The sequence below is a fragment of the Nicotiana tabacum genome, chromosome 21 (genome assembly GCF_000715075.1).
Source record: "Nicotiana tabacum cultivar K326 chromosome 21, ASM71507v2, whole genome shotgun sequence".
Lineage (NCBI taxonomy): Eukaryota > Viridiplantae > Streptophyta > Magnoliopsida > Solanales > Solanaceae > Nicotiana > Nicotiana tabacum.
This window is the reverse complement of record NC_134100.1, coordinates 92,654,740-92,679,474: the sequence shown is the minus strand read 5'-3', so window position 1 is coordinate 92,679,474 and position 24,735 is coordinate 92,654,740. Positions and strand designations below refer to the sequence as shown.

The window sequence follows — 24,735 nt, the reverse complement described above, 5'->3', positions numbered from 1 at the left end:
TTTTCAGCACAAATAGCTTTTAAGCCAAAAAACGATAAGTTGGGATTGCCCACCTTATTGCTTTTGGTTTATTTTAAGTAATTTTTAACTTATTTTAAGCACTTTGTGACTTTGCCAAATACTGAAAAAAATTAAAAAGAGCTTCAAAGCTGATTTGACCAGCTTAAAAGCCAATCCAAACACCCTCTAAATCATCTAAATTGAAACCGAGGGAGTATATTTTTAATCAGTGCACTTTTCTGCTTCTCATTTCTCTCCGATCATCATAAGAGGGAGTACGAAATTCGTGTGGCCCCTATAGGTTTGTGTCAAAACCCAAACAAGGGATGCTAAATAAAGTATGTACACTAAACGCATGGGACAACTTAACTCACTTATTCAAGTTAATTAGGCTGTAATTATCATGTGATACTAGTTTATTAATTTGAGTAACAAAGAGCTAGATATACAATGACAAATAACAAATTAGATTCGAAAAGTAAATTAAGTGGATGCCGTAACTTTAACAATTTATGTTCATGACACTCCAGCTAGTTGTTGTACTAATTAACCAGACTTAGACAAACTTCCAAAGCCGAATATAAGACAGTGACTGATTACATCAACTTAGCTGAGATTACAAAGCAGTTACTCGATATTACGGACGTCTTAATGGACCTTACGCGGTGCAAATTACCAAATCTAGATTAGACAAGCCAGTATGTCTCAAATGCCGAGTGTATAAAGTTATAAAAGATTATATCGACATCATAAGTCATGGCATGTTATTGGCTATACTTGGCATGTTTGTCGAATTTGTGGAAATGGAATTTTTCAACCGTTTTGCATAAGGCAAAAACAAGCTGTTAAAGAGACCACTAGAAAAAAACTACTATTCTCATTAGCTTTCTCTCTATCTTTCTGAACAAAAAACCCATTTTTCCCAATCATTCTCAAAAGTTTTGTATAGCAAAAAAGACCTTTTTTTAGTTCATAGTTTTGTGGTGATGGAGAAAAAAGGAAGCTATTCAGATGACAAGAAAGGTGGCCTTAAAACCATGCCTTTTGTTATCGGTATGTAAATTCATTCTTATATTTAGTCCTTTGTTATAATGAAAAAGAATGGCTACTTTCTGTATTTGAAAATAATTTAACTTTTTTTATAGACATAGAAATGTCATGGTAGGTTCAAGACCGGTAAAAGTCTTTCTTTCTTTGTTAATTCGTGTCGAGTTAATAAATACCATCATATAAAATGAAACGGAAGAAATACGTGTTTGAATAGAAATGTTGAAACTGATAACAAGCAATTTTTCGACGTTATTGATTATGTTTCTGGTTTTGATGATAACAGCAAATGAGGCATTGGACAAGGTTGCAAGTGTAGGACTGCACGCAAATATGATATTATACCTGAAAAATGAGTATCACTTAACTAATGCTACAGGGGCAAGCATTCTTTTCTGGTGGAATGCCCTATCCAATTTCACTCCCATTTTTGGAGCTTTTCTTTCTGATTCTTACTTGGGTCGTTATTATGTTATTGCTTTAGGGACACTCATTAGCCTCATCGTGAGTACATTCTCCTTTCTATTGTTCTAGTTCTTTGTCGTTTTCATTGAAATTTATGACTAGACGCAGTTCTACGAGTTCAACTAAACATATTATCTTTTATACGAATTATTCACATAGTATGAGTTCCTCATCCATCACCATGTGGTGAGGGATCGAGTACCACCTATATGTAATGTTCCCCTTCTCAACCCCGTAATAATAATATATTTTTTTTAAAGATATCTATATATACAAAAAAATATGTGTGTGACAATATTTGGTATCTATATAGCATTTGGACTATATTTGGTCGAATATTTTTTTTTAAAAAGCATCTGAAGTTGAAATTGAAACTAAAGTATTTTAAAGTTGAAATTGTGTCTGAACATAAATTTTCACCGGAAAAAAGAAAAGTTGATGTTGTTAGGAGAAACCATTACTTTCACTTGAAAAACTCATCAAACAAACTTTTTAAGGTAGTAATTCAAATACTAAAGTTAAGTATTTGCAAATAACGAAATATTATTTACGGCTAGACATGAACTCACACTCATCCTGAACTCACTGACTTTAATCTTGAATTTACCTTTGTTCATTATCGAGATCAAATTTAACACTGTATTTTCCTGGTAGGGAATGGTGGCCCTGTGGTTAACAGCTATACTAAAAGAAGCAAGACCACATCCTTGCAAATTAGAATCAGAAAATTGTCAAAAACCAGACTTTGGCCAGTTTGCATTTCTCTTTTCATCATTTGCATTAATGGCCATAGGAGCTGGTGGAATTAGGCCATGTTCATTAGCCTTTGGTGCTGACCAATTTGACAACCCTGAGAATCCCAATAATGGAAGAATCTTGCAAAGTTTCTTCAATTGGTAATCCTGCTATCCTCTTATTATTCATGTTATTCACTGTATCTTGATATGTTCGTCAGAGGCGAACCTAAGATTTTAACATGACGGGGCAACACTATTTTGCTCAACCAGTACTCTCTAAAGATTTTAGTGTTCAGGGTACCAACTTATTTATATAATCATTTTCAAGGTATACACATATACATATACAAGATTTCTGTCGAAGTTTACGGGGTATGGTTACCCCTCAACACTATACATAGGTCCGCCTCTTATGTTCGTCCTTTATTCTCTATTACTCCCTCCGTTTCAATTAAGATGAGTTAGTTTGACTCGGTACGGAATTTAAGAAAGAAAAAAAGAAGACTTTTGAAACTTGTGGTCTTAAAAGCTTAAGGAGTAAAAGTTTTATGGGGTCATGGCATTTGTGTGGTTATAAAGCTTCTCATTAAAGGTAAAATGAAGAGTTTAAAGTTGAATTATTTTCAATTGTACAAATATGTCATTCTTTTTTTTAACGAATTAATAAAAAAAGTGTGTCATCTAATTTGAAACAGATGGAATATTAATTATGAATATTCTCGGAATCCAGAATTTTAAAATATCATGTGAATAGTATTGATGAGATTCATACAGCTAACCCCACTATCTGACTGTTGAGACATAATTATTATTATTGTTATTTATCCTGAATATTATTTTTATGTGTTATTTTCGCAACAGGTATTACGCATCAGTGGGGATATCAATATTGATTTCAGTGACAGTTATAGTGTATATTCAGACAAAATTTGGTTGGGTGGTGGGTTTTGGAGTGCCTGCAGGACTTATGTTTTTGGCAACTATTATGTTCCTTTTGGGTTCTGCACTTTTCATTAGGATAAAAGCAAACAAGAGTTTGCTTACTGGTTTTGCTCAAGTTGTTGTTGTTGCCTGGAAAAACAAACACCTTTCTTTGCCTCCTGTGGATTCTAATGGGTGGTATCATCATATCAAGGATTCAAGATTTACTTTTCCAACCCATAAACTAAGGTACATTATTCGGATTTAAGTTACATACACTATAATTTTATAATTTTTTGTCATATTCCATAGGTTTCTAAATAAGGCGTGTATCGTTAGAAATCCTGAGAAAGATTTGAATCCAAATGGAACAACTTCAGATCAATGGAACCTTTGTACAGTTCAACAAGTAGAAGAATTCAAAGCTTTGATCAAAGTAATCCCAATGTGGTCTACAGGAATTATGATAGCAGTAACACTAAGCCAACATGCATTTCCAGTGTTACAAGCAAATACAATGGACAGACATTTAATAAAAGGTAGTAACTTCAAAATTCCAGCAGGTTCCTATGGTGCATTTGGGATTCTCACATTAACAATATGGATAGCCATCTATGACCGAATCCTCGTCCCCTGGATTTCAAAATTCACTAAGAAACCTCGCGGCCTGAGCTTCAAGCAACGTATGGGGATCGGGTTGTTACTTTCTTGTGCATCTCAGGGAGCTGCAGCGTTAGTGGAGAGAGAAAGGCGAGCACGAGCCCTTAACGAAGGACTCGCGAACCATCCCTTGTCACAAGTGGATATGTCAGCAATGTGGCTAGTACCGCAACATTGTTTAACTGGTCTAGCTGAGGCATTCAACGCGATTGGACAAATAGAATTTTACTATTCACAATTTCCTAAGAGCATGGCTAGTATTGGAGTGGCACTATTTGCACTAGGAATGGGATTTGGGAATGTTTTTGGAAGTCTAATTGTTGAAATTGTTGATCACGCTTCAAGTAGAGGAGGGAAAGTGAGTTGGGTGTCAAATAACTTGAATTTAGGACACTATGATTATTACTATTGGATTCTTTGCTTATTGAGTGTAGGGAATTTGTTCTACTTCATTTTGTGTGGTTGGGCTTATGGATCTGATGAAGATACAAGAATTTGGGAGGAAGATCAAGCTGCAAAGAAAGGAGAGATTGTCATGTTATAGACAATTTTTAGAAGTCGAATTTGTTAAATAGCTGGCCACATTCACTGAATCACTGTTTACTTTTTCTATCGGTATACATCGATTATATATTGGTTATACACTGTTATACACTTATTCTATATATGTTATACATTCGCCAGTTACTTTTAGTTTAAGTGGTTGGGTGTGCAGTTATTATACTTTGTTGCAAACTTTGTTATTTTCACACTTTCATGCCTATTTTATGGTCAGAGTCATAAACAAAAGTTTAATTCTGTCCATAGGTATAATTAAAAGAAATCGTTAAAAGGTCTAAGCATAAGTTTAGTGAAGAATTTGTTCTTAATTGTGAAGGTAAGGTAAACATGCTCCCTCCAGATGCTAATATTCTTCTCTTACATAGAGCTTTATAAGTTTTGAGTGAAGAATTTTAATGTCTTCGACTTGACTTCCGTACATATAGTTAAGCAATTTTTAAAGAACTATTACATGGAGTACTATATTGAGTGTATGTAATGGTACTTTACACTCCTTTATAGTTGTGGAGCTACCTCTGGCCAACTATAAAAAAATGTAGCTCTTAAAATATCTTGCTGATTGAGCAGTATGGAATTTCAATCCTTTTAAATTACTGAATTTTAAATTAACAAATTTCAATTCACATTAATATTATTATACTTAAGAAAGCAATTCTGATTCATTGACAACATGGGGTGGTGGCGCAGTTGGCTAGCGCGTAGGTCTCATAGCTAAAGAGTTATCCTGAGGTCGAGAGTTCGAGCCTCTCTCACCCCATCATTTGTTTTATGTTTTTCTTATATTCGCCATTTCTGCGTCCTCTCGCAATGTATATCGGAAGTTTCATTTGTTTATTTGTAATGAGAAAAATAGACACAAAGCTACAAATACTTATGAATTTTCGAGTTACTCGGACTTTTTTTTCTTTTGAAAATTATACAAATTTTAAAAAAATATATTTATAATTTCTGCTTTATTCTTAATTAAAAAAAACTATGATAAGTAATATGCTATTATTCCTCTAGTAAGTGGAGCCATGATTTTCAGAATAGAAAAAAATAAACACACGAGAAAGGGGATTTTAATATAAAATATATATTTTAAAAAAAAACCTATCTACACAATATAATTTACGGACGAAAAAGATATCAACAAAGGTGGTTCTACCACTCTAATTGAAAAATTACTTTGACAATTGCTCTAACATATCCTCCCATTTCCTGCTAATTTTTAAGTTGCTCAAAGTTACTGGTTGCAAAATGGATTTAAAAAAAGTAGTTGTTCATATGTATTATCCACTTAAAAATTGATTGGACAATGAACTTTTTAAAAATAGCTCAAATATGGATAAGGACAAGAGTGGATTGCTATAGTGGTAAGCACTCTCCACTTCCAACCAAGAGGCTGTAAGTTCGAGTCACCCCAAGAGCAAGGTGTGGAGTTCTTGGAGGGAGGGAGCCGAGGGTCTATCGGAAACAACCTCTCTACCCCAAGGTAGGGGTAAGGTCTGCGTACACACTACCCTCCTCAGACCCCACTAGTGGGATTATACTGGGTTGTTGTTGTTGTTGAGGTATTTAAGCAGGCAGGTTATACTTAAAAAAAATGAATAACCAATGAGTTTAACTTTTATATTTTTTACAAAGACTAATTGGAGGTTTCTCAAGTTTGGAAGACTAAGAATTCTCTCAAGTGATTACATGTAAGAAACCATGGATAATATGGATATCTGACGGTTAACTCATTTTCTATTCGTATTATATATGGATCGGATCGAATATTTTATTCTTTTTTTGCATTATCCGTTTTCGACCAACCTATATCCTACCCAACGGCATGTTTGCCACCCAACTCAAGGTCTTCCATTATGCCAAAGACTTGCTAGTTGGATCATATATATCGTGGCAAATTTGAACTTCAGCAGTTAAGATCCTGAGTGCCAATTCAGCATCTTACAAACTTTTGTGCCTAAAAAATATTCAAATGATGATATCCACTCAAACTAGCACTCTTATCTTCTCTCTTTTGTCATGTTCCAAAAATGCTAAATATTCTACCAATGAACCATGTGTTTTCGTCCTTTATTTGCTTTTTCGTCTTATTTTTTATAAACTTTAAACTTCAAGTTGTTGGTACTATGACACTTTTGACAATTAGGAGAGAGTTCTTGTTTTGGCTTCGAAAGATCTTTTACTTTCAAGGTTTTATATTTTATCTTCATTTGAGAACAGCTAGTTAGCACTGGTTGAGCCAACAATTTGTTTGCGGTTCAGTAGAATTCAGTTCTTCGAAATCGATCTTATAAATGTTTAAAGACAAGTATGTATAAAGTTAGATATATATTTTAAAACTCATTTTCTCATATAAGAAGCCACAATGTATAAATTCTGAACTCGACACTGTTGAATGGTAATTTTAGTCATGAAGATATTAACACATAGACAGTGTTAAAGGCATGCTACAAAAATACTACTGATTTTTTGGTTATTAAATAATTATCTCAGTAGGTTTCTTGCTAGTCTGCAAGATTTTGTTGTCCCTTTACTTCAATCCTTTTATTTTGCCCACCCCCAAAACACCTACTACCTCCGGGTTAATTGATTTTTTTTTTTATATTTTCACAAAAATTCACTTTTTAATATTAATTAATAATAAATTGACCATATTAATCTTAATTTGTTCATTGAAAAATACAATAAATATGTCTAGGCTCTTTACTCGAAGGATAACTTTAAAAAAAAAAATCCTTCTTAATATCTGAAAAAATTAAATATTATAAACCAAAAAAAGAATATCAAAAATCAATTAAAATGGACCGAAGGGAGTAGCTCGGTACCATTATTAGATTTTCTCAGTATAACAAAGAGGCGAATCACATCAAATTATTAAATTTTTCCACCTCTACCCGGTGCGGACCTAGAGCATTGAATATGGGTTCCTGGGAACCCAATAAATTATGCGTAGATCATGTATTTAAATTAAGAAATTACTAAATATTTATAAATATCTAATTGTGAACCCAGTTATTATTATATATTAATTTAAAATTACGGTAGAAACTCATAAATCTGGTATCATGAATCCGCCTATGCCTCTGCCCATCTTCTCATTCTTTGACATTCACCATTTAATTTCCTTTTCCCATAATATACTACAGTAAATTTGTCATGTCACTTAAAAACAAGAAACACGTGGAAGTACAATAATACATTCATATGCTTTGTAGGTTGTGATAAAGACTAATAAGAGTCTGGTACTTTTCCTCACAAAAGCTTTTGAAAATCACACGGTACACAGTACAGTTAGGAGGTACTAATAAAAATATAGTATTGGATTTATAATGTGACAAATCTTGGGTAGGGAACACACAGCATTGGCTTCTTATTCGGAGATAGTGCCCGAAAATTGTACTGCGTATTTTTATGTATATATATAACTAGTTGTATTCACTTTATATAAAGAAAACTTTTAATGTTGTATTTTTTGAATCCCTTCGTTATTTTTGACTCCGTCTCTAAGCTAAGACAGTTCGTAATCACAAATTTACTTAGAATAATAAAAAGGATAGTCCAATGCACAAAATATAATGCATTGAAGCTCTATACCGACAAGAGATGCACTTTTAAGCACTGTGATGGGCCACCAACTTCATTGAAAACATTGAAGAATGAAGACTTGAGAAAATGTTACATCCACGTAAATTTTATCACATTATCTAAGAGAGATTTCCTTAGTCTGATGGAAGTTAAAGAGAAACAGGAAGTTCTGAACAATAGTTTAGAATTTAAATTCTGGATCCGTATCTTAACATAAACTGCTAGGAGTTATGAAGAGTCGAGAAAATATAACTTGGCATTATTTCTCGGCAGAGGTGGATCTAGAGTGTGTTTGTGGGTTCTACTCAATTATCTTCGGCTTGCACTATGTATACACAGATAAAGAAAAAATTTATATACATAAATTATAGTAAGATAATAGTTATTCTGAACTGTCCATAAATTATAAATTTTCCTCTATTTTTATTAGTCATTGGCTATCAGGAAAAGTATTAGTCTTGTATTTTCTTATTCGTAGATTTCTATTATTATTTGTTGTTTCTTCCGCTTCGATTTTCATGTTGAATTATTGGTGCCACTGCTGTTACTGCTTGTTTTTGTTTTTCTTGAACCGGAGGTCTACTGAAAATGACCTATCTATCTTTTCAAGGTAGGGATAAGGTCTGCGTAAACACTAATACCTCTCTTTGTTTGATTACACTAGGTTTATTGTTGATGTTATAGACTTTATTTCAAGTTTAATTTAGAATTGGACAATTTTCTTTGGCAAATACTTTGAAGTAGCATGGCGGCTATGTCCAAATTCAGTTGATCAACTGCTCGGTTCAAATAACTTTTGTAGATCAAATCATGGGATAGTTGAACATCAGAGCTGTGAAGCAATAATTGTGGCACTTTCAATTGCTTTAACATTCCAATAGTGTCCTCCACTAGCAATCTTCTTGCTAGATATTTCCAAATTGCTATGACAATTTCTTATTATTAAAAGTGTATTTTATCAAACAACTGAGGAGTCGCGTCGGAAGATAAGTTATCTCAAGATTAATTATTTTTGGATGATAAATCTTTCTCATAATATGGAGTGTGAGGATTGTTATCGCACTCTTTCATAGGGATAAAAATTACACTATAATTTCGGGATAACTAATTCGGATATCAATTATACTGTAATTTTATCTCAACCAAACGTGAAATAAACTCATCTCAAATTTAATTTTAAAATTAATTATTCCTTATCGCTCGTGCCAAACGAGCCCCTAAGCTTTATCATACTACTATTGAACAGTAATATAGGCTAGTAAACGCGGATGCCTTGTCACTTTCCACGAGTAAAATAAATAAATCAATGGTAACTAGGAGAACTAGCGAGACAATTACAATGACTTCGTTTTAATGCCAAATTAGTTGAGGTTGGATGTATAAAACTTCAAATTAATAAATTTTATATAGAAAATTCAGGTCTAGGATAAAGGTTAGCTAGACTTTTGGGTCCGCCCCTGATTATAGTATTTGATGTTGGAATCCATACACTTCAATTCCTCTTTGATTCTGCGTAAAATATTTTATAAATATAAAAAATTCTGATTTAGGATAAAAGTTAGCTATACTTATAGATCCGCCTATAATTGTAGTATTTGTTATAGGAAATAGAAATCCATAGACTTTAGATCTTGCATCGGCGTTTGTCGACGACCACTTCGATTCAGCACAAAACATCTTGTAAATAGCTAGATTTGGACGCGATATACTTGCATGATCGTGGTCTCTAGATTCTGTGTGCGCGCGTATATCTAAAGTTAGGATTCTTCATTGTTTAATCATATCTCAACTGGGTCAATTCATGTTGTTTCAAGATTCATCTTGTCCCCCCTGTTTTTAACTACCTAAAGTCTTCCCCTACGAGGCTATGAATATGACATCCATTTTTCACACACACTCTATGGCTGGTAGTTTTAGCACCACTTGCAGTATCTTTGGATCATTGTTACTCATCGTTTTATATGTTTATCCGAAAAATAGATAGAGTTAAATTTGTACGTAGTTCTAAGAATATATGATATAACTTAATACAAACCGTAGGGATAAATAGAAATATCAAATATGGATTGTAAATAATGCAAAATAAACAAGATAGGAAAGAAGATGATTTTTAGGACTCAGCACAATTGATCAATTAATGAAACTTAAAAGAATAATTCTTGAATATAGGAGAGTATGGTGCTTGAATTACAATGTAAGCAAAAAACTGCCTTGTACAGAAATGTAATCATCCTCTTTATAATGGAGGATCCTACTTTAGATATAATTAAAAATATATAGTGGAGCCCCTATGATAAATCAGTTTTTTCCTTAATCCCGCCGAGATTCTCTCCCTTAGTGTGTTTGCAATGGCTCTTGTCTGTGGGCTCGAGCTCGATCGGCCTCGGTGCCGGTCGGTAGTGCTTCTAGAGCTCGATATGGACTCGGGATCAGGTGATGATTCGGACTCGATCCCGGTTGGCCTCTGCCCTATAAGCTCAAAATTATCTCATCATAGTTCGATCCGGACCCGAGCTCGATGATGACTTCGAACTCGGTATTTGACCTATACCTGGAATCCGAAGCTTGTTTGTACCATCTTCGGGACCCATCTCGATATTACGAAGTCTTTCTTCGATCCATTATATTTCGACCTTGATCAATCGTACGAAGGCCGAAATCTATTTCGATCGTATACAGATAGTCCCCTCGTTTCTCAGGAAGGATGTGGTGAGAAACGATATGATTCCTCCATGGCTCGATTGGATTATAAGCTGACGTTCACATTAGGCTCAATCATGACGCACGTAATAGTTGTCCCGTCGATTTAGATTTTCAAGGCATTTAATGTATGTCATACGGTGGTCGGCCACCGCTGACATTGAACCGCCATTGCTTTAATCTATAAATAGCCCTTCCTTTCACCATTTACCCCTTTTACATCTTCAATCTTCCAAATTTCCCAAGTTCTTTTTCGTACCCTCTGAGTTTATTCGCAAATCTGTGATTCCTCTTTGCAAAAGCCCTTCTTCAAAATTACCAAATCTTTGTCAATTTCTTCTATTCTTGACTTTTAAATTCGAAAATGGCGAAAACATCACAAACCATTCCTTAGAAAGAGAAAGCTTCATCTTCACAATTTGCCGCCGCCGAAACACCGGTAGAGCCACAGCCTGAGGAGTGCGTTCCTGGGGCGTGTGTTCTTACCTCTGATTTTAAGGTCGATAAAGGCTCGTCGGTTCCCAACCGATGTGAGCCAGTATCAATGTACATGTGTTCGATAACCGAGAGACACCTCAAACAACTGAAAAAAGATTGCAATTGGGAGGGTAAAGAAATAATAATCCCTTCTTCTGACGAAGATATCACCACTTATGTGAAAGAGTTTTTAAGTGTGTATACTTACCCTATCACGTTAGGTCCCATCGATTCTGTTATTATTGACTTCTGTCGTCAATACCAAATAACCCTAGGTCAGGTTCATCCTTTTTTTTGGCAGATCGTTATTTTGATTCGATACTTTGTGAACAAAATTGAGGGGATGCCGTTCACCCTCGACCATCTCATCCGATTGTACCGTCCTCACCTTTTTCGAGGAGGGTTAATAAAACTTCAGCGTCGGGCTACCAAGGCCCTGTTCTCGAGCATTGACAAGGATAGGGATCGAGGATGGATGGGCAGGTTCATTTGAGTAAGGACTTCGGACCTGATTTCGACTGAAAAGATGCATTTTCCCGAGGAGTGGAATATGAAACGTAAGCGTGATTCTGCTGTTACTTCCTTCTATTTTGCCCTTTCATTTCTTCTCTCACCGATATTCCTATTTCTATGATGCAGCGGTTCCCTGGATGCCCGGAGCAGTTCCCGATCTCAAGAACTGGGTACGAGCTTTGGCTTCGACCTCCACATACTTTGAGCGCTCATGGCGTGATTTGTCAAAGAGCCGATGGGAGGCAAATAATCATGGTAGGCCCCTTTCTCGTACCTTTTAGTAGTTCAAACGAGACGTTTTTTATATACTTTAATAAAATTTTCGATATGTAGGTGTGGGCAAAGATGCGGTTTTGAGGCCCTCGTCTATCGAGGAAGAGGCTTCGGCCTCTGTCCCAAAGCCGGTGAAAGATAATAAGAGGAAAAGAGCCTCCATTCCCGAAGATCCAAAACCGAAGAAGAGGATGGCGCGTAAGCCGAACAAGAATACCATTTCTTTGATCGTAGAATCAGTTATGCGTCTAAGGGATGAAGACGAAGAAGAAGAAGAAGAAGAAGAAGAAGAAGAAGAAGAAGAAGAAGAAGAAGAAGAAGAAGAAGAAGAAGAAGAAGAAGAAGAAGAAGAAGAAGAAGAAGAAAATGATAGGTCCGCGCTGGCGGCCCGAACGAAGAAGACCACCGACGTTCCACAGGCAGCTGGATCGATGGTGGTTCATAAGGCTCCGCCTCGAACTGAGGATATATCATAGAAGGATTCGTGAAGAGTCCCTGAATTGTTGGAGATCGAAGATGCTTCCCATCGAAGCCAACAGATGGGGGATATGTCTGAAGGGGCTCTCCTCGAATCTCTTCGAACCGAAGAGAATGCTCCAAATGATTCACTTGGGGTAGTAGCAATCGAAGACTCGCCCACCTTCCCTGCTTTTTTCGCAGGGGCGATTAGGGAAGCCCAAGATTTGGGGGCCCTCGAACTAGATAGGCCTCATGATGGAGAGGATCCTTTTCATGACCTGTTTACCAGTGTCGAGGACGTTGCCGGTACTAGTGATGCATCGGACCTTTTTCACGGGGTGCAGCAAGCTTTGAATTAGGTAAGCCTTAAATTATTTTGTTGGTATTATTTTAATGTTTGCTTTTATTTTCTAACTTCGTTTCTTCTTTCTTTGCAGGCCGCGACAGTTCATCGAGAAGCATATTTTTGGTCCCGAGCCGAGCTACGTCGATATGAGGCCGTTCTTCAACGGGTTACTGAGGAGAGGAACTCCCTTAAACTCCTCTTAGGGCAAAGGGCAGAGGAAATAAAAGACCTTCGAGTCGAGTTGGCCAAGGCTCACCAAGATCATACCGATCTGTCCGAGCAGGTAATGATACTTTTAAAAGCCTATGGGCTCGATACCAGAACAATGGCTAATTTTTCGGTCTTACAGCTGTAGTAGAAAATTGAGATGATCGGGAAACTCCGTGAGGAGGTCGATGTGATAAAAGCGGAGTCCTTGAAGTGGAAAGAAGGTATGGACCTCTTTGCTGCAGAGAAAGAAGCTGCTCGAACTCAATTATAAGCAGCCGAAAACTAACTTCAAAGTATGAAGGAGAAAGTCTCGGTTCAAGCAAGAACAATAAAGGAGCTCGAGGCTCGGTTGGCCTCCGAACTTGCCAAGGTCGAATCTGATGCTGAAAAGGCAAAGGCCGATGCAAATGCACTCGTGGCCATCTATCGGGTCGATGCTGAAGCTGCCCAGGTCCAAGCAAGAGAAGCAGCCGAGACCGCCGATACTTGAGCACATTGGTGCTGAACTTGCTAAGTGCCGATCTCGGAGGGAGACCCTCGAGGTGATCCATGCTCGAGGTTTCGACCTCGCTGAAGAGATAAAAAGGGCCAAAGAACTCGAAGCTGATGTTGAAGCCTTGGTTTTCGATGACGATGATGTTGATAATGATGATGATAATGATGATGATGATGATGGGAATAATGGTGGATCCAAGAACGGGGGGGGAGCCCGATGGAGAAGATACCGCTCCCGGAGATAGCCGAGAAACTTAGCCCTTAGTTTCTATGCTATACTCAATCATGTAAACAATATTGTATATAAAATATCTTTTTGTTTTACCGACTTGCTTCTGTTTTGTTTCCTGCCTTATGAATATTTTATTCATGCCTTATGAATATTTTCATAAGAATTTAGGCAATTTTATCGGATTTGGACCTCGTAGCCTTTATAACCGAGTGGACGTTTACTCAAGCTTGAAATAAGGTAGCCCATACGCTTAGTAGTCGAGTTGAGTGATTTTTCGAACTTGCAGTATGATATAGCCCTTAGGCTTAGTAGTCGAGTGAGTGATTCGAACTCATAGTAAGAATAGCCCGTAGGCTTATTAGTCGAGTGAATGTTTTGAACTCGAAGTAATGTAGCGTGTAGGTGTAATGGTCGAGTGAGTGCTTGCTCGAACTCGATATAAGGATAGCCCGTAGGCTTATTAGTCGAGTGAATGTTTCGAACTCGAAGTAATATAGCACGTAGGCATAATGGTCGAGCGAGTGCTTGCTCGAATTCGAAATAAGAATAGCCCGTAGGCTTATTAGTCGAGTGAATGTTTCGAACTCGAAGAAATGTAGCCTGTAGGCGTAATGGTCGAGTGAGTGCTTACTCGAACTCGAAATAAGAATAGCCCATAGGCTTATTAGTCGAGTGAATGTTTCGAACTCGAAGTAATGTAGCCCGTAGGCGTAATGGTCAAGTGAGTGCTTGCTCGAACTCGAAATAAGAATAGCCCATAGGCTTATTAGTCGAGTGAATGTTTCGAACTCGAAGTAATGTAGCCCATAAGCGTAATGGTCTAGTGAGTGCTTGCTCGAACTCGGAGATTTATCTCAATCCTGTTTGCATAATAAATCTCGAAATAGAGGAATTTTTCTTGGATATAAGATATCGGTAAAGAGGATAACTTTCTTTGCAAGTCATTACACATGTGTTCATGTAACGACCCGACTTGTTGTTTTAAGAATTTAAGCCCCGTCTGGCGGCATAAGGCCCTGAGCAGCTTCTTATTATGTGTATTGACTTGCATGCGTGGTTGAATTCAGTTACTGGACGATTTGGAGTGATTAGGGACACTTGGTCCCCAAAACGGAAGCTTAAGTCTTAGGATTTTTACCGTAGTCGGAACTGTGTGAAGACGACTCCGGAATGGAATTTTGATGATGTTAATAGCTCCGTATGGTGATTATGGACTTAGGAGCATGTCCAGAAAATTATTTGGAGGTCTGTAAAGGAATTTGGCTTGAAATGGCGAAAGATGAATTTTTGGGAAGTTTGACCGGGGGGTTGACTTTTTGATATTAGGGCCGGAATCCAATTCTGGAAATTTGAATAGCTTTGTTATGTCAATTATGACTTGTGTGCAAAATTTGAAGTCATTCCAGATTGATTTGATGTGTTCCGGCACAAGATATAAAATTTAAAATTTCAAAGTTCATTAGGCTTGAATTGAGGTATGATTCGTGGCTTTGATATTGTTTGATGTGATTTGAAGCCTCGATCAGGTTCGTGTTATGTATTGGGACTGGTTGGTACGATTGGACGGGGTCCCGGGGGCCTCGGGTTTGATTCGGGGGTTGTTTCGGACCAAGTTTGGGTGTTTTGATGCTGCTGGTTGTTGGTTCTGGTGTTGTTCTTCGCGTTCGCGAGGAGCCTCTCGCGTTCGCGAAGAAGGATTTTGCTGTTGGGATTTTGTTCTTCGCGTTCGCGAAGAGGTTCTCGCGTTCGCGAAGAAGGAAATTTTGTTGTTTGTCGTCTGACTTTAGAGGCTCATATCTCGCAATCTATAAGGAATTTGGAGATGATCCAAAAATAAAAATTGTATCCCTTGATGTCTAGTTTTTCGAAAATTAAACCATTTGTCATTTGGAGTTGTGTACAAAAAGTTATGGTGGATATACTATGGGCTGTCTGGGAAGAGTTTGGAAATCTCTGTTGCACAGGGCTGACTTTGGAAACTTTTATCTAGAAATTTATAAGGATTTGGGAGATGAGAAAAAAAAATGAAAGTTATAGCCCTTGGTGTCTAGTTTTCAGAATATTAAACCATTTGCAACTTGAAATTTTGTACAAAACGTTATGATCATTATACTAGAGGCTGTCTGGAAGAGTTCGGGGAGTTTATTCTTCGCGATCGCGATTGGTTTTCCGCGATCGCGAAGAGCAATTTTGGGGCTGAAAATTTTTATGCTTCGCGATCGCGAAGTATTTTCCGTGATCGCGAAGAGTAAATACCTGGGGCAGTAGCGAAATTTTGAGATTTCAGCCATTTTTGACATATTTGGAGCTATGGAGCTCGGATTTAAGCGATTTTTTAGGCGATTTTTACCATATGGATTAGGGTAAGTGTTCTATATCCTAAAGTGTTTATATTTCATGAATCTATGATTATATTCATCGTTTAATTCAGATTTTAATTGAAGAAATGAAGATTTTTATAAAATCTTCCAAAAACGAAAATTTAAGATTTAGAGGTCGAGTTGTTATTGGAATTCAATAAAATTGGTATGGTTGAACTCGTATCGGAATGGGTATTCGGATTTTATGAAAATTATGTCGGGTTTCTGAGAGGCGGGTCCCGCGTTGACTTTTGTTGACTTTTTGGAATAAATTTTTAAGTCAACGTATTATTATCCGGAATTGTTTCTGTCGTATTTTAATGGAGTTATACAATTAATTTGGATATATTTGAGTCTTATGTGCTATTTGTGAAATGTGAAAAGCCGTGTACGCGAGGGTGACGAGTACGTACTCGGGCTTATACGTGCAAAATTTATTGAATTAAAGTCTTAGGTATTATTGTGTAGTAAATTAGAAAATTGTGGAAAATTATTAAATCATCTGTTTGCCATGCCTAAATCCTTATTGTTGAATTTGTTTTTATATGATAATTTGATGTGATTGTTACTAGAAATATTTATGAAATTTTGTGAGTATTTTTGATTTAATATTTCTTGGAAATTAATTCCAATATGAATTTTCTTATGCAAATAATTAATTTAAGTGAGCTTAAGAATAAGTGTTAATATAATTATCTAAATTTGCATTAATGAAGGTTTTGCTTTATGCTGAGTAATTTCTATCTTTATTGATTATTTTTGGGTGTTATATACATTGTATGAAGCCTTGGGCTATTTGTTGTGAATTTAATTAATTTTTGTTATATCTTTGGAATTTGGTTGTGGCCATTGGGCAAATTGTGATATGAATTGATTTTATTATGTTGCCGTATTAATTTATCGTGTAAATTGTTGTGTTGTGTGAGTTATTATTTTGGGGAGATAAGGGTGGCATTTTACTATTGATATTATGTGAGTATAAGGGTGGCATTTCACTGTTGTTGTGCTTGTTGGAATATTGTCTCGGCGGAGCAATAAGGGTGGTTATAAGAGCGATAAGGGTGGCAATAGGAATGATAAGGGTGGCTATTGATATTGTCGGGGCGGAGCGATAAGGGTGGCTATAGGAGTGATAAGGGTGGCAATAGGAGCGATAAAGGGTGGCTATTGTCAGGGGCGATATGTGATGATGTGGGGTTGTGGTGTTGATAATTTTCATGTGATGTTGTGATTTTCTTGGGTTTACTTTTATACCTTGTACAATTTGTCTTGTTGTTGGTAAATTGATAACAATCTGATTTATGTTGAAATTGAGAGCATGTGGCTATTGCGAGGCGGATTATAAATTGAAATGTGGGCACGAGGTACCGTGAGTAAATAATGAGAATATTTGGCACGTGAATTGTCTGTGCAGTTGTGATATAAAATGTGGGCACGAGGTGCTGTGATGAAATGATGATGATAATTGGCACGTGAATTGTCCATGCAGCTGTGATATGATTTAATTATGGGCACGAGGTGCCGTGGAAATATGAAAATGGGATGAGACCCGTATTTTTTATGATTATGAAATGAGGTGTCACATGGTGACTTTTTAATTGAAAGAATTATATTCAAAATATTTATTTGGAAGGATTTTTATTCAAAAAGAATTATATGAAAGAATTGTATCTGAAAGATATTTATTTGAGAAAACTACATTTAAAAGAGAGTTATTTGGAAGAATTATATATGAAGGATATTTATTTGAAAAACTTGAATTAATTGGGCGTACATGTATTTATTAATTGTTGAGTGATATTTATGGTATTCTTATTGTCTTGCTGCGTATACCACTAGCTGTTTTATCCTACCCTTATTGCTATATGTTTTCTAGTATTTTGTATATTATATTGCACAGGTTATTAGACTAGTGAGTGTCTAGATTGTACCTCGTCTCTACCCCATTGAGGTTAGTCTTGATACTTACTGGGTACCGACCGTGGTGTACTCATACTACACTTCTGTACATTTTTTGTGCAGAGCCAAGTATTGGAGATATCGAACCTGAGTAGAGTTAAAGCGGGATCGTAAGAATTCAGAGCTGTTTGGCCGTCACAGTCCCTTGGAGTCTTTTCATTTCATTGTACTAATAATTTGTAATCAAACAGTATTGTATATTCGGTCCTCGTGATCATTCCATGTATTCAGTTAGAATTCGTGACTCAGTACTACCAGTCTTGGGAAGGTTGCTATATTTAATTATTTCCGCTGTTAGTTTCAAAAAAAATGGCTTCAAAAGGTAATTGAAATCGGCTTACCTAGTCTTAGAGACTAGGTGCCATCACGATGCCTGTGGTGGGATTTTGGGTCGTGACAAGTTGGTATCAGAGCTCTTAGTTTATAGGTCCTACGAGTCACGAACGAGTCTAGTAGAGTCTTACAGATCGGTACGAAGACGCCTGTACTGATCTTCGAGAGGCTACAAAACTATTAGAAAATTTCCATTTCTTTCATTCCTATCGTGCGAAATTTGTTGAATTTGGAATTTGAACCTTTGTATCTCCGTTCTCTTGCAAATAGTGAGGACACATGCTACTGGGTTAGCTGAGCAGGCATCCGCACATACTGCTAGGGCTGCAAGAGGTCGGGGCCGAAGTTGAGGCCGAGGTAGAGGTCGAGGAAGGGCACGTGCTTCATCTAGAGCCCCTGTCAGAACAACAGTTGAGGAGCCACTAGTAGCTCCAGTTGGGGGACAGTTACGAGAAGCACTTGTTGTTATCCCCGGACTTCAGGAGACTTTAGCACAATTCATGAGTATGTTTGGTACATTAACTCAGGCGGGATTGATCTCTGTTGCATCAAACATTCCGCAAATTGGGGGAGTAGCTCAGACTCCTATCTCAACTCCATAGCAGCAGGTTCACATTGGTCAGGCTCCGGGTGTAGTACCGGTACAACCTATTATTCCGGTTCGACCTGAGGTCAGGCCCGAGGCATCAGAAGAAGAAAAAAAGAGACTTGAAAGGTTTAAGAGGTATAGTCCACTTACTTTCAGTGGCACAGCTACAGAGGATGCCCAAGAGTTTCTAGAAAATTGTCATTGTATTCTCCGTACCATGGGTATTGTGGAGGTGAGCGGAGTTGCCTTTACTACATTTCAACTGTCAGGCGTAGCGTATCGGTGATGGAAAATCTATAAAGAAGGTAGACCAGCCGATGCCACACCACCAACTTGGGCTCAATTTTCGGAAATGTTCTTGAAAGAGTGTGTTCCCCAGACTCTCAGAGATGCATGGCGCACAGAGTTTGAACGGTTGCGTCAGGGCACTATGATAGTGTCAGAATATGCTATCAGGTTTATTGAGTTAGCCCGTCATGCATCTATCTTGGTTCCTACAATCAGCGAGTGGGTCCGAAGATTCATTGAGGGGCTCGAATATGATATTAAAATATGCATGGCTCGAGAATTGCAAACTGATACTCCATTTCAACAAGTAGTAGAGATTGCAAGGAAGATTAAGTGTGTTTTAGGCGAGGAAAGGGAGTCTAAGGAGGCCAAAAGGTCTCGAAGATCTGGAGGGTTCAGTGGATTTTACTCTTCAGCTAGAACCCATTATAGCAGAGGCTCGAGCAGTCGGTCAGCTCAGTCCGCACATCAGATTACTCGGAGTGCTCCAGTTTACAGTGCACCACCGACACGAGATTCTTATAGTGGTTATTCTAGTTATCCGGCACAGACTCAGTACGAGCAGTCGTGATCTCAGAGGGGTTGTTATGAGTGTGATGATACTAGGCATATCATGAGAGATTGTCCCAGACTTGGGAGGGGTGGATTTCATCAAAACACTCCAGCTACAAGCTTTATTCCAGTTGATACTCCACGTGCACAGTCAGCTAGAGGTGGAGGACAGGCGGGTAGTGGGCTCCTAAGAGGTGGAGGCTCGACCCATTGATTTAATCACTATGATTTGGCTGAGGCCAATACACCAGATGGTGTCGTAACAGGTACGATCCTGATTTTTATTATAAAAGGATATTTTCCTTAATTTGATTCGGTTCTGAATATTGAGGTGAGTCCTCCTATTATGCTCCACTTATGGGTGAGCTTCGTAAATTTGTGACCCACTTATATGTTTATCCCTGTTGGGAGATTTGAAGGTGTGAGCCCGTGTCTGTCATTTATTTTTGTACACTATTGAGGGCTCTAAGTCCAAAAGTAATTTTTATTATTCATTACAGTGGGTTTAATGTGTTATAGAATAATTGATTCCAATTTTTATGAATTATACGCCCTACCGGTATGAGGTTTCATTATGTGTTGTGAAAACTGTTTATGAAATATATTGAAATGAAGAAAGAAAGAAAATTGAAATTTCAGTTGGCACAATGTGTAAAATACTTGTGATTCGGAGTTGAGGACGAGATCCTCGCATTTTATATATGATGTGAAATATTTAAACCGGGCCACAAGTCACAGTGAAAGTTATATAAGGACGAGGCCCTTGTGATGAAATATTTATGAGTTTAAAATTCTCCCTTTGTGAAATGTAATTTGTGCAATAATATTAATAAGGAGTCATGCCTGTTAGGCTTATCTGATAATTCTTGTATATTTTATGTGCATATTCAGCCATTTTCGTGCTATAAACATTGAGTTTTAACCTATAAGATGAGTGCTCAGGTAGCGTTAAATGTGACTCATTAAATCAGGCAAATAGTTATGAGGTCTTCATGCCTCACATTATGTTTTCAGTGTTGTGAAAAATTGGAAACGAGGTACTGGTTAATATGAGATTAATTGATGATGCTGGAATTAATTATGAACAACTTTTAAGACCTGAGATGTGGTGATGAACGTACATATGATGTACTTCATGTCCTGATATTATAATGATAATGCAATGCTTGTAATGTTGACATTAGTGTTATTGATATATACCTTGTGGATGTGTTTTTAGGAGACATTTTGGTGTTACTCTGGCAGGTGGATAGGCCCATTTACAGGGGAGACTCTGCCGACATTTTCTGAAACATTTGAGAGTTAAAAAAAACCTTGGGAGATTGATATATGTGAAAGAAGAGATAAATTATGTTATGTGTTTGAGGATGAATGATCCTAAGCGGGGAAGAATGTAATACCCCAGAAAATTTTTGAAGTACTTCATCACTATCAAGAAAGTTCATGTGTGCGTAGGCACGAGTTGCTACAACTAGTTGAGACTAATACCGTGCGTTGATGAAAAATCGAACTTTCTGAAATGTATAGAGTGTAAGAAATTGGTCTTAAGGTTCACAAACATGGATAAAAGAAATAATCTCAAATGAGATGGTGTTGCCGGACTTACCTCCAATGCAGTAACGTGGGACCAACCGTGAGTATATGTATAAAAGTAAAAATCATCAATTCGGTAACCTTAGAATAATTATTAGCACGTTCGAGGACGAACGTTTGTTTAAGAGGTGGAGAATATAACTACCCGACTTGTCGTTTTTAAACTTTAAGCTCCGTCTGGCGGCATAAGGCCATGAGCATCTTCTTATTATATGTATTGAGTTGCGTGCGTGGTTGAATTCAGTTACCGGATGATTTGGAGTGATTTGGGATACTTGGTACCCAAAATGGAAGCTTAAGTCTTAGGATTTTTACCATAGTCGGAACTGTGTGAAGACGACTCTGGAATGGAATTTTGATGATGTCAATAGCTCAGTATGGTGATTATGGACTTAGGAGCGTGTCCAGAAAATTATTTGGAGGTCTGTAGAGGAATTTGGCTTGAAATGGCGAAAGATGAATTTTTGGAAAGTTTGACCGGGGGATTGACTTTTTGATATCGGGGCTGGAATCCGATTCTGAAAATTTGAATAGCTTTGTTATGTCAATTATGACTTGTGTGCAAAATTTGAAGTCATTCCAGATTGATTTGATGTGTTCTGGCACAAGATATAGAATTTAAAATTTCAAAGTTCATTAGGCTTGAATTGGGGTATGATTCGTGGCTTTGATGTTGTTTGATGTGATTTGAGGTCTCGATCAGGTTCGTGTTATGTATTGGGACTGGTTGGTACGATTGGACGGGGTCCCGGGGGCCTCAGGTTTGATTCGTGATGGTTCCGGACCAAGATTGGGTGTTTTGATGCTGCTGGTTCGCGAGGAGCCTCTCGCGTTCGCGAAGAAGGATTTTGCTGTTGGGATTTTGTTCTTCGCGTTCGCGAAGAAGGAAATTTTATTGTTTGTCGTCTGACTTTGGAGGCTCATATTTCGCAATCTATAAGGAATTTGAAGACGATCCAAAAATAAAAGTTGTAGCCCTTGATGTCTAGTTTACAGAAAATTAAACCATTTATCATTTAGAGTTGTGTACAAAAAGGTATGGTAGATACACTATAGGCTATCTGGGAAGAGTTTGGAAATCTATGTTGCACAAGGCTGACTTTGGAAGCTTTTTTATAGAAATATATAAGAATTGAGAGATGAGAAACAAATGAAAGTTAAAGCTCTTGGTGTCTAGTTTTCAGAAAATTAAACCATTTGCGATTTGAAATTTTGTACAAAAAGTTATGATCATTATACTAGAGGTTGTCTGGAAGAGTTGGGGGAGTTTGTTCTTCGCGATCGCGATTGGTTTTCCGCGATCGCGAAGAGCAATTTTGGGGCTGAAAAGTTTTGTGCTTCGCAATCGCGAAGAGTAAATACCCGGGCAGTAGCGAAATTTTGAGGTTTCAGCCAATTTTGACATATTTGGAGCTATGGAGCTCGGATTGAAGCGATTTTTGAGGCAATTTTCACCATATGGATTAGGGTAAGTGTAGTATATACTAAAGTATTTATATTTCATGAATCTATGATTATATTCATCTTTTAATTCAAATTTTAATGGAAGAAATCAAGATTTTTGTAAAATCTTCCAAAAACGAAAATTTAAGATTTGGAGGTAGAGTTGTTATTGGAATTCTATAAAATTGGTATGGTTAAACTCGTATCGGAATGGGTGTTCGGATTTTATAAAAATTATGTCGAGTTCCGAGAGGCGAGTCCCGCATTGACTTTTGTTGACTTTTTAGAATAAATTTTTAAGTCGACGTATTATTATCCGGAATTATTTTCGATGAATTTTAATGAAGTTATAAAATTAATTTGGATAGATTTGAGCTGTCCGGAGGTCAATTCAAGCAAGAAGGCTATTTTGGAATATCGGCCTAACTTCAAAAAGGTAAGTGTCTTGCTTAACCTCGAGTGGGGGAATTACCCTTTAGGCATTGGGTCTTATGTGCCATTTGTAAAATGTGAAAAGCCGTGTACGTGAGGTGACGAGTACATACTCGGGCTTATACGTGCAAAATTCATTGAATTAAAGACTTAGGCATTATTGTGTAGTAAATTGGAAAATTGTGAAAAATTATTAAATCATATGTTTGACATGCCTAAATCCTTATTGTTGAATTTATTTTTTTATGATAATTTGATGTGATTGTTACTTGAAATATTTATGAAATTTTGTGAGTATTCTTGGTTTAATATTTCTTGAAAATTAATTCCAATATGAATTTTCTTATGCAAATAATTAATTTAAGTGAGCTTAAGAATAAGTGTTAATATAATTATCTAAATTTGCATTAATGAAGGTTTTTCTTTATGTTGAGTAATTTCTATCTCTATTGATTGTTTTTGGGTGTTATATACATTGTGTGGAGCCTTGGGCTATTTGTTGTGAATTTAATTAATTTTTGTTATATCTTTGGAATTTGGTTGTGACCATTGGGCAAATTGTGATATGAATTGATTTTATTATGTTGCCGTATTAATTTTCCGTGTAAATTATCGTGTTATGTGAGTTATTATTTTGGGGAGATAAGGGTGGCATTTCACCGTTGATATTATGTGGGTATAAGGGTGGCATTTCACTGTTGTTGTGTTTGTTGGAATATTGTCTGGGCAGAGCGATAAGGGTGGCTATAAGAGCGATAAGGGTGGCAATAGGAGCGATAAGGATGGCTATTGATATTGTCAGGACGGAACGATAAGGGTGGCTATATGAGTGATAAGGGTGGCAATAGGAGCGATAATGGTGGCTATTGTCAGGGACGATATATGATGATGTGGGGTTGTGATGTTGATAATTTTCATGTGATGTAGTGATTTTCTTGTGTTTATTTTTATACCTTGTACAATTTGTCTTGTTGTTGGTAAATTGATAACAATCTTATTTATGTTGAAATTGAGAACCTGTGGCTATTGCGAGGCGGATTATAAATTAAAATGTGGGCACGAGGTGTCGTGAGTAAATAATGAGGATATTTGACACGTGAATTGTCCGTGCAGTTGTGATATCAAATGTGGGCACGAGGTGCTGTGATGAAATGATGATGATAATTGGCACGTGAATTATCCGTGCAGTTGTGATATGATTTAATTATGGGCACGAGGTGCTGTGAAAATATGAAAATGGGCTAAGACCCGTGTTTACGAAAAATATGAAAATGGGATGAGACCCGTATTTTTTATGATTATGAAATGAGGTGTAACATGGTAACTTTTTAATTGAAAGAATTATATTCAAAATATTTATTTGAAAGGATTTTTATTCAAAAAGAATTATATGAAAGAATTGTATCTGAAAGATATTTATTTGAGAAAACTACATTTAAAAGAGAGTTATTTGGAAGAATTATATATGAAGGATATTTATTTGAAAAACTTGAATTAATTGGGTGTACATGTAT

General features: G+C 36.8%; 1 protein-coding gene and 1 non-coding gene across 3 annotated transcripts; both read left to right on the top strand.

Moving 5' to 3' along the window:
* The first annotated feature begins 690 nt into the window (after nt 1-690).
* On the top strand, nt 691-4,537 carry LOC107775120 (protein NRT1/ PTR FAMILY 1.2-like). Of its 2 annotated transcripts, none has more exons than XM_075242175.1 (5): nt 691-1,053; nt 1,334-1,551; nt 2,167-2,408; nt 3,111-3,419; nt 3,510-4,537. In XM_075242175.1, the coding sequence occupies exons 1-5, from the start codon at nt 987-989 to the stop codon at nt 4,372-4,374; spliced, it is 1,701 nt and encodes a 566-aa protein (XP_075098276.1). In that variant the 5' UTR covers nt 691-986; the 3' UTR covers nt 4,375-4,537. The 2 variants fall into 2 exon arrangements, with proteins under 2 accessions (XP_075098276.1, XP_075098275.1); XM_075242174.1 differs by having other exon boundaries at nt 3,483-4,537.
* A 526-nt stretch (nt 4,538-5,063) lies between these two features.
* TRNAM-CAU (transfer RNA methionine (anticodon CAU)) lies at nt 5,064-5,148 on the top strand. The gene is given in 2 exon segments: nt 5,064-5,101; nt 5,113-5,148. It is a non-coding gene; the product is annotated as a tRNA-Met (tRNA).
* The last annotated feature ends 19,587 nt before the right edge of the window (nt 5,149-24,735 follow it).

Bases quoted from the DNA above. Each gene is read 5' to 3' on its own strand.
- LOC107775120 (XM_075242174.1), top strand. From the start codon at position 987: ATGGAGAAAAAAGGAAGCTATTCAGATGACAAGAAAGGTGGCCTTAAA. The intron at 2,409-3,110 runs GTAATCCTGCTA...TTTTCGCAACAG, and splicing joins TTGCAAAGTTTCTTCAATTG to GTATTACGCATCAGTGGGGA. The intron at 3,420-3,482 runs GTACATTATTCG...CATATTCCATAG, and splicing joins TTTCCAACCCATAAACTAAG to GTTTCTAAATAAGGCGTGTA.